This window comes from Trichomycterus rosablanca, chromosome 11, assembly GCF_030014385.1.
Source record: "Trichomycterus rosablanca isolate fTriRos1 chromosome 11, fTriRos1.hap1, whole genome shotgun sequence".
NCBI lineage: Eukaryota > Metazoa > Chordata > Actinopteri > Siluriformes > Trichomycteridae > Trichomycterus > Trichomycterus rosablanca.
In genome coordinates, this window is record NC_085998.1 from 9,347,433 (window position 1) to 9,363,160 (window position 15,728).

General features: G+C 39.8%; 2 protein-coding genes across 3 annotated transcripts in view; both read left to right on the forward strand.

The window, feature by feature from the left end:
* Positions 1-210: 210 nt before the first annotated feature.
* Positions 211-7,504, forward strand: LOC134323587 (WD repeat-containing protein 87-like). The gene is made up of 4 exons (XM_063005134.1): positions 211-1,410; positions 1,484-2,345; positions 3,558-4,456; positions 7,398-7,504. Exons 1-4 carry the CDS (start codon positions 219-221, stop codon positions 7,460-7,462), a joined length of 3,018 nt encoding a protein of 1,005 aa, XP_062861204.1. The 5' UTR covers positions 211-218; the 3' UTR covers positions 7,463-7,504.
* A 193-nt stretch (positions 7,505-7,697) lies between these two features.
* map3k10 (mitogen-activated protein kinase kinase kinase 10) overlaps positions 7,698-15,728 on the forward strand; it is a 31,674-nt gene continuing 23,643 nt past the window's right edge. Inside the window, exons 1-3 of one of the 2 annotated variants that reach the window (XM_063005132.1) lie at positions 7,698-8,444; positions 8,573-8,865; positions 9,509-10,406. In XM_063005132.1, the coding sequence (XP_062861202.1) occupies positions 9,539-10,406 (868 nt within the window). In that variant the 5' untranslated portion in view covers positions 7,698-8,444; positions 8,573-8,865; positions 9,509-9,538. The remainder of the gene's footprint in view (positions 8,445-8,572; positions 8,866-9,508; positions 10,407-15,728) is intronic. The other variant, XM_063005133.1, reaches the window with a different exon arrangement.

The following is a 15,728-nucleotide window of genomic DNA, read 5'->3' on the forward strand; positions in this document are numbered from 1 at the left end:
CAAATAAACGAACCATACTGACATCATCTGCTGATGGATGGGTGAAAGAGTGGAATTCCTCTGGACAATTGCTGTTTAAGTTACTTGTAGATGATCCTAGTGGGGTACGCACCTTGTGGCCAATTGGGGAATACCAGGTTTTGTGCCATTCACCATCTTCAGTTTCTGTATGGAAGCTACAGAGCATTTATCAACTCTTTTATGAAAGCTTCTGTAGCATGCAGCATCTGCGAAGAGTTGAATGTGGGTTTGGTTGGGCTCGACTTCTGGCCATATCTCAGAGTAGCCTAGTTCTCCTCTCACCTGTTAGTGGGGAAATGCTCGTCTTTTCCTGGCCATTCCTGTTTCTAAAACAGGCACTGGACTTTGCCTACAACCCAAGCCAAGAGGAGCTATTTGTCTCAAATGGTACATCAGAGGTCTTGGTGCTTGACATGACCCGTTGTCCATCACCAGTTAAGCAGATCCTGTGTACCCGTCGGAACAAGGAGGAAGATGAAAGTGTTATGTGTTTGGAGGCAGTTATGTTGTGTGGAGAAGGCTGGGCTGACACCAAACCTCGACCCTATCTGGTCTTCAGTGGTCATTGTAGTGGAAAGCTGCAACTCCTTTCTCCAAGCAGGTTTCACTGCCAGGTACCAAATGCCCATTCTGATGCAGTTTTACAAATCAGCAGTATACCTGGTGAAAACCCCCAGCTTTGCTGCTATGGAGCTGACAGGAAGCTGAGTGTTTGGGTGGTGAAAGCTGGAGAAAAACAAATCAAGCTGACCTGTACCACCCATATATACTGCAGCACAAGTATGATCCTAACACAGCTGACCCCGGGTCTCATTTTTGCAGTATCTCAGGGACATAACCTTCTATTGTACTCCCTTTTGGATGGAAACTGTTTACAGTTAGAAAGAATTTCATCTACTCCCATATCTTGCATGGATTACTGTGCATCTCTGGGCCTAGTTGTAATTTCAGGTCCAGCAGGAATTGTGGAAGTGTGGGACACTCATGGGATCCTGCTTGTTGTGATCAAACTGGGTGCTCCTGTAAGCCAGGTGTGCTTCGCTAACACACGTGGGGATCTACTTGCCTGCTTCAACGACAGTATTTTTATTATTTTTGCTGTAAAATATCTTCCAATTTGTATGCTAAAGCAGATGCCGGCTCATAACCAAGCTGATGACCTTCTAGAAGATCCCCTTCCATTTTTGCAGCAATCTTTTGGTTACTATGACTTAGATTTGGTGTCGAGGATGTTGCTAAAGCCTGTAGAAACAAAATCCTCAGAAATAAAGACAACAGAACCAGAAGTTGAAGCTCTGGAACCAGAAACGAATATGCAGTTGTCACACATGGAAATTCTCATAGAGGCTTCTAACCAACCCAACATTTTAACAAATAAAGAAGACCAAGGTGAGTTTAAATCTTAGTGTTAAATATAATTTTATAAGTTGTAAGCAAGTTTACCTTGCGTTTACATTTTTAGGTTCTCAGCCATACAGGCCACAAGTCAAATCTAAGCTAGACGAGAAGATTCAAATAGCAGAAGAATCAAAAGAGCCAGACACAACAAATGATGTTTGGAACAAGGTTGAAACCTCATTAGAACCAATAATTTTAAGGCAGGAGCCCTCTGGTTGGCCGGTTGCCCCTGATGGTTACATCCCTAACTCTGTAATTAGAAACTGGGGACAAAACCAAGAACCAGAGAAATCAAAGCTTGAAGTGGGTAAGCCCAAAATTCTACAGGAGACGTATGGTCTCTTGGAAGATGCACACATATCTGAAACTGTCAAGATTGTTCCCAAAGACCAAGCGCAAAGGATCTTAAAGCCAGCATTATTGTTGAAACAGCCTGCTCAGATTGAGTCTGTTACTGAGCTTCATATAGAAAAAGATGTAAACAGTCACAAAACTTTGCTGCAAATAATAGCTGAAAGCCCGTGGCTGGTAAAGAAACCTAAGGCTGTTGAATTAAACCCTGTCGTGAGTTCCTTGACACTGACCATGGATTCCATGGATCCAGACGTTTATGACAACTGTACCACGGCATTATGTAGCCTTTATCAAACCTACGAAATTCCACCAGAAACCAAAGAGATGCTTAGTCTGACTCTGCTTCAAAACATGCAGAAAGGAAATCCACACTGGAAGCGCCTGAGAGCACTGAAGATCCTGTTTCAGCTAAAACTCTTAAAGGAAAAAGACATGGCTGTAATAGCTGAGGTGCTAATTGATAAAGAGCATGATTTGCATCAGATGGCACGTGACGTCCTAGCGCAGGTCTACAGCATCAAGTATAAAGACAAGCTGCTGGATCATCTATGCAGCAAGGAGGTTTCTACTAGGTAAGATCTAGAAATTTAACATTACCTTGTTCCCAACTCTACTGAACGTCAAGATATGTTTAGACCACTGATGCAGCCTACAAAAGCGTTACAGTTTTATGCAACGTTTGGATAGCCCTGGTTAAATTTCACGTTTTGTAGATAGTAAAGAATGTAATCATTCCCTCTATAGCAAACAAAGTCTGCACATTTTAACGCTTAATTACTGTTTGTTTGCTGAATTTAACATATTGAAAAATAAGTAAAAATGTTGCATGTTTAGCATTAGTGGCACAATTTATTTTTTATATTTTTATGTTCAATTTTTTATATTTAAATGACACTTCCTGTCACAATAAGGTGACAGCTTGGGTTGTCTGATACATGCAGGAGACCATGCTACAAAGTTAAATGATATAACTTCTAATCTAGCACGGGGGCGGCACGGTGGCTAAGTGGGTAGCACTGTCGCCTCACAGCAAGAAGGTCCTGGGATTGATCCCCAGGTGGGGCAGTCCGGGACCTTACTGTGTGGAGTTTGCATGTTTTCCCCGTGTCCGCGTGGGTTAACTCCGGGTGCTCCGGTTTCCTCCCACAGTCCAAAGACATGCAAGTGAGATGAACTGGAGATACAAAATTGTCCATGACTGAGTTCAATATAACCTTGTGAACTGATATGAACCTTGTGTAATGAGTAACTACTGTTCCTGTTTTGATAGTAACCACATTTGTAAAACATGACGTTAAAATCCTAATAAACAAACAAACAAACTAATCTAGCACGTGTCTGTGTGGGTTTCCCCCGGATGCTCCAGTTTCCTCCTCGCTGTCTTAAAACATGCAGTCAGGCTAATCGGAGATACAAAAGTGCCCTAGGTGTGACTGTGTGTGTGTGTGTGTATATACAGTATATGAGAGAGAGAGAGAGAGAGAGAAAGTTTGCCCTGTGATGGACTGGCGACCTGTCCAGGGTGTTTCCTATTTTCCGCCCAGTGAATTGCACCCACCACGACCCTGACCAGGATAAAGTGGTGGTAAAACAGATAATGAATGACTGAATGAAGTTTATTTGGACAAAAAAGTATGTATTGCATGTATTCTGTCATAGAAAAGGAGAGTAGCAGAAATAAATGAAATCCAAAGATTGACCCATAGTAATGTATGCAAGTGTGTGTATCGAAGATCCCACTTTCTTTATGTTTTGATTAATGCCATCCTACTCCTACATTCTAGAAAGAAACTCTTTAAACAATTAGATGACCATCTTACCGAAGACCTTCAGCTACAGCAGAACATCCCAGCAGTTTGCCCCAAAACTACAAGAGAAGTGACCGTGCCTGTGTCCAATGGGCATCCCACTCCTCAGTATGATGACATGTCAGCTCAGATGCAGAGTTATTCAAATATTAAAGGGATTACTCCATCTGATATTCCTGCCCTTAAGAGACACGTCCCTGCTCAGCCATCTCAAGCCCCTGTTAAAGTCAATAAATCAGACATGTCCCCCAGTGAGCACCTCAAACCCACCCAGCATATCAGGAAGAAATACAGGAAGTTCAATATCTCTTTTCCAAAGAGGAAAGCCATTTTGTCCAAGTCAGGTGCGTCATACCTGAGCCTCAGTGACTCAACCCTAGTAGATCTTTACAAGAAGATCAAGACCAAACGTCTAACCTATTGCCCATTATTGCTGCCCAAACCAGAAGGGTTGGTTCACATGCCCCCCACTATCTCTCACCAACCTGAGCTCAACTATTGGGAGCCCATCAAAGGCCAAGGACAGCACAACTGGAGGGAGAACCTCTACCACCTTATCTCTCAATATGGTTTCCGCTCCCCAAATGCCAGTAGGATAGTACGCCAGGATCCCCCACCCACACCTGTCCAGGGTAACCTGTCCTGCACCCTACCCACTATTCCCACCAGTCATTTAACTGCTGGACAAAGGTTAGTGGAGAGGATTTGGTTTAAGAAAACACTGTTTCCTTCACAATTCCATCATATACAGCCTCTTCCTGAGCAGCTTAATGTCCACACACTGGATCACTCTGGAGAAAGCCAGTATGGAAGGCTGAAGGTGGACTGGAGGGCAGGACTGATGGACTGTACAGGAATAAAACTGGCACCCACAGGTACCAAAATGGCTCTGTAGTGTCACAAGATGGCAGTGTTAGCTGAGCTTTTAGTGTTATGGCGCTTTTCATACAAAGGGTGTACAAGATTTCACCTGACATCGTTAATAAAGTATCTAGCAATGACTGCATGCTTTCCACTATGATTTTATATACATTATAGTTTTTAAACGACATTGGTTGAATTTTAGATTAAGTGTGTTTAAAGGTTTTGTTATTGTGACTTGTACTTTAAATTGAGACTTATATTCTTATATGATCATTTAAGTTTGAAGTAAATTTAAGTTTAAAATATTGAAATGCTGATTATCTGAACGTGGTGGTGCATATTTATGACTTTTATTAAGTTTTAATGGTACAAACATCCACACATATCTTGCACATTTGTATTAACAATATTTAGGGTTTTTAATAAACAGTACTATATTTTTCTCTGAATTCTTTACATAATTAGAACTGTTAAATAATTCGGGACGCCGCTCAGGTGGCGCAGCGGTAAAAACACACGCTCAGCTCTGCCTGCCGGCTAGGCTGAGCAGCCACATGAACAACGATTGGCCTGTTGTTCAGATATGGGCGGGACTAAGCCAGATGGGGACTCTCTCTCATGACTGGTGCAATTACGACCTCTGCTGGCTGATTGATGGTGCCTGCACAGAGATGAGAAAAGAGTGCTTTCAGGGTGTGTCTCTCCATACACAGTGCTAAGCTGTACTGCACTCGTCGCTGCCCACTTGTCGGAGGGGGCGTGGGTTAGCTTTGTTCTCCTCAATCAGAGCAGGGATTGGCATTGGTGGAGAGGCAGCATGATGCAATCGGGCAATTGGACGCGCTAAAAGGGAGAAAACGGGGAGAAAATGCATAAATAAAAATATATGTAATAATTAGGGACTGTCTCCTTCATTTTATTGTTATTTGTGTTGACATTTAAAAACCCTTATTCTAAAATGTTATAATCATGGGTGTAACAGCTATTGTTTGTGACACTAGTGCCAGTGACGTTATAGCTGTTTATTCCACAGTAGCTTTAAAATAGACAAAAACTTCAAATTTACTTCTTTTTTTGTTTCTTTTTTAAGCCCCCTAAACAATCATTTGTGTAGGATTTTAGTAAAGGAAAAATTAATTACACTTTTCAAATAAGTTACATGATAGAGGTACACATTAGAACATGAAAACTTTATCTGGCTGTTTATAAAGGCATAAAACTGTTGATTCACAGTTAATTTCAGTATGTAGGCCCATATATATATATATAACTTTTATGAAAAACAATAGAAATTAAATAAAATATCTTGTGTTCATATGTTTTAAATTTCGTACAGACAGTGGAAACCAAACGTCTGTGACCGCTTCTATTTTGCATATAATGACTGTAAGAAGAATAATAATAAAATAATGTACATTATGTACATTAGTGGTCACAAACCTTCAACTTTCACTGTGTATTCTTGCTACATGAATATTTAAGACTATTGTAGCCTTTTTCCAAACATGTTTAATTATTTTAATGTTTTATTATTAGTTTTCATTTGAATTAAAATAAACAATCAGTGAATAATAAGTTTTCCAACTTTTTTCTAAATGCTCCAGATAAAAATGTTAACACATTTTAATTGCTTAGAAAGGAAAAAGACTTCTACAGATGTTCTACAGAAATAGTAGATGGATGTTAGGTTGATGAAAGCTGGAGTTGAACAGTTGATTGTACATTTATATTAGCTGTACCTGTACAGTATTTTATTCTGACACTAAATGATGTTCTGTTTTCCTGTAGCTGTGAGTAATCTTGTTTTAATTAGTCATTTAAAGTGAATTATATTTACAAGGATGCTTAAGTAAATATTTATCAGGTACCTGATAGTAATAGTAATCTAATACAGATAAGCTGCTCTCCACAAGAGCAAACATGAAAATACTTGTTCTTTAATTCACTGATGTTTAACTTCCTGCTCCTGATCAACACTAGAGTGCATGTTACCTAATTCAGTGCTTTTGACATTTGACCAGTTCAGTAACAAAAACAAAACTCTAAATAAGACAATCAATACCAAAGCATACAGTACGTTTTACTAATGAAATAAAAGCTGGGATATCAATAGCTTAAAGTTTGATCATCTGCTCTATGCATATGGATTGTCAGGTTGCAGTAACAGATTAATCACGGTTTAGTAAAAACCCTAAACTGCAACGTTGCCAAAAGAAAAATGTGACAATAATTATGTAAATCATAATTTATCAATAACATGTACCAACCAGTTAATAATTACCACATATGTATAATAACAAAGGACCAAATCCATTTGTGGATTTTGGTGATATTTTTACCCATTTTGGTCACATAATGTAAAACACATTTGAAATATTGTGTCTGTTAAGCCCTTTATATTCTCATTATTCTTGGCAAAATGTCCAGCGGTTGGCACTTAAATTTTTTTTTCTAATGCTGCAAAATAAATACATTATATTTATATATAGTATTATACTATTATATTTGTTTATATCAGTTAAGGCTGTGTCTATAACTTGTAAAATTCATTTTTCTTTTTAGACCTAATTCAGCTATGTTACATTTATTAATAAATAAAAAACAACACAATTAAATAAATTAAGAAATAGTGGTAAGCAATTAAGGACAATTATTTTCTCAGTAATTATAAGGTATTAATCATTTTGAATAAAATAGTTGCATACCATCCATCATTTACCAGGAATAAATTTAGAAAAATATTTATCACAATATATTTGCACAAATATTTAAACAACAAAACAGAGACAATTAAATTTCTTAATGGTGCCTAATCTAATATATATATTTTTTTAATGATGGCATTTTTATTTAATACTGAGATACATAATAATAATAATAATAATAATAATAATAATAATAATAATAACAATAATAATAATAATAATGACTTTTCATTTTGTTTTCATGCAGGGCCTCGTCGAACCTGGCATTGGACCAGCCGCGACCCTGGTCGGGATAAAAGACTTAATAAATAAGAAATAATAAAATAATGAATAAATAAAATAAAAAATAAATGAAAGAACAAATGCGACTTTAAGTATTTTGTAATATTTTTAAACTTAATAGTCCTGGTGTGTAAAATAAAAGAGTCCTGCATTTCCCTTTGCGCTCATTTGGAGTGCGTTTGGAACCAAACAACTACAATACCCACAATGCACTTGTGTTATCCACCCCCTCCTGCTTCAACCGGTGTATCTGGATACAAAGTCAGCCTGATCTGTCAGTCCGATCCATGGAGACGGAATAAACCCCGAGCGTTTGACAGAAGGAGAAATGAATAAAGAAATCAATTCGGATTCTTTGACATTGGCGCACTAACCGAGAGGAACCTGGCGCTGTTTAGATGTGCGGATGGAAATGAGAGAGCTGAAATGTCACGCCCGAGGTGCTGCCAGGATCATGATAATGATGATGATGGACTGTGAAGGATCTAAGCAACTATTCATGGGAATATATGGATCAGAAACCAGGCATTATATGGATTTTAGGATAAGGAGGTCATTTGTGGAGTACATTTAAAATAAGACAGTCGCTATTATTATTATTATTGTTATTATTATTATTATTATTATTATTATTACTGAGATAATGAAGGAATTTAGCGAGCTGTTTTACTGGATCTAATCACGGGCTCTTATCATATTTCATCGGTACTTGTAACGTTATAATATATCGCAGCGACTATATTCTGTATCAGGCCTGTCGGCGCACCTGTATGTACGACTGCGTTATTATATTTCCTTTAGAAATTACTGCGACAATCGTACCATTGCAGCAGCAGCAGCAGCAGCAGCAGGGTATCTGGGTATCTGGGTATACATGCATCTATGCATTTTAATCCTATGCAAGATTAACAAGTTGGGTACAGTGGGTGCTGGGCCATGATGATTGCATGGCTTCATTATGGACCTGTTGCCAGTTCATATATACTACACAGGTAAATGAATTACAGGACAGGTCAGTGTATTTATTCATAAACCGTTTTTATTTGTTTGTTTCTTTGTTTTTGATATTTCGTGAAGTTCTTACATTCTGTGGGCTGAAATATTTGTTCCTAAAAATCCTGTCCTCTGTGTTGCCCTAAGGTATGTAAACATAGGTGCCAGGCAAATTTCAACCAATCAGCACAAGGTGGCATTCTAAACATATGTTTTTTGGGGGTGTGGCTTTGAAGGAAACATGAAAGGGAAGGTCTATAGCGTTATCCTTCTTAGAAATTACAGACTTTCCATTTAATGATCAGGCTCATATGTACATTTATTTTAGATTGTGGATCTGACCCATCTTCATTGGACTTCATTGGACTGCTTAATTTCTGGGATAGAACCCTGGGGATTACTTTGAGTGCCCAGTGTGAGGTACAAGATTATATGTCCAAGTAAGTAATATCAGGTTTAATTATCATTTAATTCATGTACAATTTACATTTGGGAGATGCTTTTATCCCTAAGAGACTTACAGTTAAGACAGAATACAATCCAATCAATTGAAGGTTAAAGGTTTTGCTGAAAAGCCCAGTAGTCTCAGCTCGACAGTTGTGGGGCTCAGACTCTCGGTGTCCCAACCAACCAATCCATGCAACCAACCCATCAAGTCCACCACTAGCATGTTGTATGGAAACATAGAAACATAGACACAATCAAGTACTATAAATCTGTAAGACTGTCAAGTCTCTTATATATACAAAGATTTTATCTGTAGAAGAACCAACAGCCTATTTTCCAATGGTGCTGAATAAATCCAAACCACTGTATTGTAATTTGCACTTTTACAAACTGAGGTATAACATTAAGACCACTGTTGGACATTATTTATTTTAATCTCTTTAATCCCAAATAAGACATATGAGCATGGACAATGTCTTAAGACACCCTCAAAGTGCCTTTACTTTACTCTGACAAAAAGTACTATACAAACAAAACTACAGCACAAGCTTATAAAAGTCCCTGGGTTAAAGCCTGAATTTAGTTAATGTTTTCTGCATGGATTTTGCGCATGAGTTGACCGAGGTTCTCCCTCAGCTCCCACACCGCTGACTAGCGGGCTCAGAAATGGACCCGTATTCAAGACTGAGTGGTATGGGTAGTGGGGGTGGAGGCAATGCTGCCCCACTACCCTGCACTGGATGTGGAGGTTCGTGTGGGTCACCAGCTTCCTCCACAAACACAAATCAGACTTCCTGTCTTACTCATACAGAGAATGGCAGCAGCTGGAACTCGAGCACTATCTCCCCTCTGGTTAACTCACCTGATTCCCAAATCCACCAGCATCACGGAGCATCCAACACTTACTGGACAGCTGTGTTTGACTATGAAGCAGCGGCAGAGGAGGAGCTCACCCTGAGGCGTGGTGACCTTCTGGAGGTGCTTTCAAAGGACTCTAAGGTTTCCGGAGATGAAGGATGGTGGACTGGAAAGATCAAGGACAAAGTGGGTATCTTCCCAAGCAACTATGTGACTCGGAGCGATACCACTCTACCCCCTGGAGGTGTGCTGGTAGGTGGTCCATTAGAGATCGACTTCTCGGAGCTGTACTTGGATGAGGTGATTGGAGCAGGAGGCTTTGGGAAGGTGTATAAAGGTGTATGGAGGGATGAGGAGGTGGCTGTCAAAGCGGCCCGCCAGGACCCAGATGAGGACATTAGCGATACGGCGGAGAGTGTAAGGCAAGAGGCCCGACTTTTCTGGATGCTCAGGCATCCCAACATCATTGCCCTGAAGGGTGTCTGCCTCAAGGAACCCAACCTCTGCTTGGTGATGGAGTACGCCAGGGGTGGGGCACTAAATCGAGCACTGGCAGGGAAGAAGGTTCCTCCAAGGGTACTGGTTAACTGGGCAGTGCAGATTGCTACAGGCATGGACTACCTGCACAACCAGACCTTTGTGCCTGTGATCCATCGGGACCTGAAGTCCAGTAACAGTGAGTACTTCTTTAAGTTTTTGCAAGGTTTTATATTAATGCCTCATACTAAAATACTTTGGTGTGTCTTAAACAGGCAGGGGGGCATTTGCTTTGTCCCTTGGTTATTAAGGAGGTAACCTTAACCCGGGTCTTCATTGTAGTGGCCTAGTGCATTAGATCACTATTGCACCTGAGCGAGTATTGAGTATTGTCTTTTATCCCCTGATTATGGTAATCTGTGTCAGTGCTTGATGTAAACACAGCTTCATTTGAGTGTAGCTTTTCTTGGCCCATTTCTGGGTGCTGTTAAGGTGGAAAAGCAGGTGGAGACAGGAACATCTCTAGGATGATTTGTAGTGTCAGAGGAAAGAACCAGGCATTTCTCTGCATCCTCTTTACCCAGTGTCTCCTCTGCTGTAGGGATGCTGCTCTGGACCTCACAGTGTTATTTTTGGTGCTTTGAGCTACTTGTTAGGAGTTGCAGATGTTGGAGAGCTAGCAGAGAGGAGACAGCAGTATAGAGTACAGTGTGTTTGTAAGTGTATGTGTTCGGGTGGGGGAAGGAAACAAGAGTGCTAGATGCTAAGTGCATGGGGTTTTTCTCTTACTGCATTGCTCTACTGGGTGTTTGTGAAAACATTCTATGGCATACATGGGCATTCAGAGGCATCAGGACCCCAATGAATATTTTTAATGTTAATAACACAGCTTAAATCTGAATTTGATAGATAATCATGCTCTAATATCACATATTATGCAAGTACTTGGGTAAGTTTCCCAAACATTTTAATGTGGGGTCTAAAAACTACAGAATTATTCTCATTTAATTTAGAAAATGCTTTTAACCTTTAAAATAATTTGGGTGGAAAACCAGTCTGGGATGGGCATTGTGAGCTCAACAGTTAAAGTACCACTTTATTGATCAGAAAGTTGCTGACTGAAGCCTTGCCACCGCAAATTTGCCACATTTGGAGGACCATAACCCTTTATTGCTTGGATAAAAGCATCTGCTAAATGCCCTCACTGAAATAAGAATTACAGTATAGCGCAATCGTTTACTTTTGTATGTGTTGTGTTAATACCGCTAAAAGCAGAATGACATTTTTACAGGATTGATGATTATGACTAATTGCGTGTAACTATACATATATAGTTACTAAGTGTTAAACTAACATTAAATATGACACAGCCGGTGAGAAGGAGACTGATAAATACTATGATGACCTACCAAAAATCTTGGTGCCCAAGCAGTATCAAACAACACTGACAAAACATGTTTGACAAAGCAGTTGAAATAAATTCTCAGTCAGTCAGTCAGTCAGTCAGCAAAAATGGCTCTTTTAGTCCATTAGTACCATTTCAGCAGTCTAGCAACTTTATTCATGGTTAATTATACACATTCTGGACCTAAGTCTTTGACCACAACAACAGCCCTGGCTTTCTATACCTACTGTATGCATCTCATTTCACTTGCAGTTCCTTTTAGAAACCAGACGCTTGTATGCATTGCCATTATTTGTATGAGATGGGGGGCTGTTAGACTGTCAGTAGATAGAATTACACTTCTGCTCATTATCCAGGTGCTTAGAGCTCAGATATCCTCTTCAAACTACAGCCGCACTTGGCACAACCACCAAGGTAAGACAGCACAAATCCAAGCCCTGCAGCCTCTTCCCAGCACCCAAATTCTTCTTCATCTTACTCTGCCTTACTGGTACTGGTTATCCATTACACGGGTGGTCAAAATACATTCATTTTTTTTTTTTTTTTACCAATCAGTTTATTTTGGTCAGGGCTGCAGTGGGTCTAGTGCCACCTGGAAACACTGGGCACCTCAGACATTCACTCACTCACACCTAGGAGTGATTTAAGCAAGATAATTCACCTTCCGCATGTTTTGGTAGATGGGAAGACAGTCTAAGACAGTGACCAGAGGCAAACACAATCACAATTAATAGTTCCAGTTATTTTTTTCTTCATGGCCAAGTGTGGACTAGTTCCCAAAACATGTTAGCGGGAGGATGGCTTCTCTAAACTGTCCATGGGTATTACTGTGTGAGTGGAATGCAGTGTCATTGTCATACCCTGTGGTATACCTGACGTATACCTGGCTTGTTTTAACAATAAGCACCAGTACACTATAAATATAGTGCTTACTATAAAGATTAACAAATACATTACTTAAAAAATTTGGTAAAAAACTATTTTATTATACACCGATCAGCCATAACATTAAAACCACCTCCTTGTTTCTACACACACTGTCCATTTTATCAGCTCCAATTACCATATAGAAGCACTTTGTAGTTCTACAATTACTGACTGTAGTCCATCTATTTCTCTACATACTTTTTCAGCCTGCTTTCACCCGGTTCTTCAATGGTCAGGACCCCCACAGAACCACTACAGAGCAGGTATTATTTAGGTGGTGGATCATTCTCAGCACTGCAGTGACACTGACATGGTGGTGGTGTGTTAGTGTGTGTTGTGCTGGTATGAGTGGATAAGACACGGAAATGCTGATGGAGTTTTTAAACACCTCACTGTCACTGCTGGACTGAGAAAAGTCCACCAACCAAAAATATCCAGCCAACAGCGTCCTGTGACCACTGATGAAGGTTTAGAAGATGACCAACTCAAACAGCAGCAATAGATGAGCGATCGTCTCTGACTTTATGTCTACAAAATGGGCCAACTAGGTAGGAGTGTCTAATAGTGTGGACAGTGAGTGCTTCTTACTGGTCCTTTTTTACCTTCAGCTCTTCCAAGCACAATGAATTGGTTCTCCTCATAATAAGTCCAAAATAAAAGTGCTTCAGTTTGCTTATCTGGGCTTCATGTAAGAGGTTAGGTTTGATTTGGTTGAGGATCCAATTGTTTCGCTTCTTTGTCCAAGGCACTCTCAAAAGTCTTCACCATTGCTAAAGTTATATGGTATGCTGAATCTAATGGGTGCAGTCAAGCTAGCCCTGTTTATATGGGCAGAAATAAGCACCAGCTATAGTCAGTCAGAATCACTAATGAGGAATTAGGAGGCCACAAAGATTCATTACATTAGATTCATGTCTGTATTCTGCTTTATGTACAGTATTATTGGTTTGCAACATTATATGTATGAAATGTAGCCGATTTAAACCACTGTGGTAAAACCAAAACTTCTGATCATTTTTTAAATATGACTGATACACAAACAGTGCTACTGTATGTAGAACTATTGATATTTTGTAAGTCTTTAATTTTACCTTTGAAACTAAACATCATGATTGATTTAATGTATTTAAAGTCTTGTGTTACTTTAATGTCTATGCTGTTACTTTGCTATATTGCTCACCTCTTGTGGATAATGTGTGGACCTTGCATGTCTTCACTCTCTGTGTGGATCAACAGCAGTTTAAATATTCAATTGTAAGAAAGCAGAGAGGATTGTGGGTCATTCAGTAGCATCACCTGTCACCACCTGGCTCAGCAATCACTGAGTCATGCAGAGCTCAGCATCCACCATTACTGCATAAACCTCCCTTACCCAACATTACATAATGAAACTCTTTAATTCAGTGAAATGCTAAGAAAAATGGATGCTGGAGCAAAACCAGAACACAGTGCCGGTGGGGCAGTACACTATATGCTAAAACCATGCTTGCTGGAACCAAAATAATCTGATTACCATGAACTTCTTTGATGTGATGTCACTGGGCATTGGTGAGTTGATAGGCTGCACATGTTGGTCAGTCTGTATCACCTCCTGAGCTGAGCTGAGCTCACTCCACACTTAAGTTACCTGCTCCTGTTGCACACTTACATAAACAAAGCCCTGCACCTTGGCAGGGGTATGGGCATCAATTTGAGGGGTGACTCAGCGCACAGTAATGCTAAACCACCTGATCGCGTTCCCCAATGCACTCCTCAGGCTGGATGTTACCAGAATCCAGCAACAATGAAAGCAAGATCACATGACCTGAGCATTGCAGTCTGACACATGTTTACATTTGTGATGGGTAATGTTAATTTGATCTTACTATTGCAAATAAGGTGAAAATAACTAGAAAACATGCAGTTAAGGTACTCAACTAGTAGTCAGTTGGTTGTTGGTTCAAGCCTTACCTCTGTCAGGTTGCCACTGTTGAACCCTTGAGCAAAGTCCTTGACCATCAACAAGCAACTACAATGGATTCCAGGATTAGTAAATGTGTGATTGCTAGCTAAAATGCAAACTCGGTCTCAATGTTTCACAGCTTACTAGCCACCATGCTGTATTTTGCTTACAATGCAATGGTTCTAATTTGAAGTAGAATGCACCAGTATAGGTTTATTAAACCAAGAATCAGTGTCTTCACCATGTTTAAGCTTTGCATTTGACTACGTTGTATTAACAATTTATCTTGTTGGCGTTGCTTTGAAAAGGTCAGTGGCAAACTGGGTCAGAGTTCAGTAATACTTTATGTACAGTGGCAAGCTGTAAAACCGGGCATCAAAGCGGCAAATCTGTAAAGATAAGCGAGACCACACGTCTCCTTAGGAAACAATGGCACAGATCTTTACTGCTCACTTATGAAAACATGACGAACTGGCTTTCGTGCAGTGGCTAACATTTTATGATACTGTGTTTGCAGGGAAAACACAGTCCGCTGATTCAGTTCACTTTGCAAACACTACAACCCAACTTCTATCCAATCTACCTGTAATACAAAGAGTTATACAAGGTTAAACATCCTAATTATGCACTGGTAATTGTTGTGATGTTCTTACTAGTGCGGTTAAGCCTGTGATTATAGCCTGAGAACTTTAGTCAAGGGGTTGATGTATATTATACTCAAACAGAGCCTGGTTAAACACTTTATTTTGATCAGGGCACAAGACAAGCGGGAAATCACCCTGGACAAGGCACCAATACACACACTCACCCACAATATACACATGCGCCCACTAAGAGCATTTCCAAATTTTGCATGTTTTTGGGAGATAGGAGGAAACATGAGTACCCAGAAAAAACCCATGGACATTGGACCCATGACAGAACATTCCAAACAGACAGCACCCACTCCGCCAGCTGTGCCACCATGGTATTCATACTGATTACAGGCTATTTTAATAATATGTTTTTGCATGACAATGTGCCTATTATACTGTCAGATAAAATGTTAAAATGTATAATCCTCATCCTCAAAATGTAACCAACAATGTACATGTACTCCCAAAGGTACATCAGTGCTCTTTAAATTCCTATTTTTTAATTACATATGTTTTTTTATACATAGACTTTACTAGTTCTGTAGCTGGTACTGTGGGTGCCACACAGTATCAGGGGTCCTGGAAATGTTTTTTCTTCCTCAACCGTGATCA

Excerpts from the sequence above, each read along its gene's own strand:
- LOC134323587 (XM_063005134.1), top strand. The coding sequence starts at position 219 with ATGCAGCATCTGCGAAGAGTTGAATGTGGGTTTGGTTGGGCTCGACTT. Across the intron at positions 1,411-1,483 it reads AACAAATAAAGAAGACCAAG|GTTCTCAGCCATACAGGCCA; the intron begins GTGAGTTTAAAT and ends TTACATTTTTAG. Across the intron at positions 4,457-7,397 it reads AATAAAACTGGCACCCACAG|GGCCTCGTCGAACCTGGCAT; the intron begins GTACCAAAATGG and ends GTTTTCATGCAG.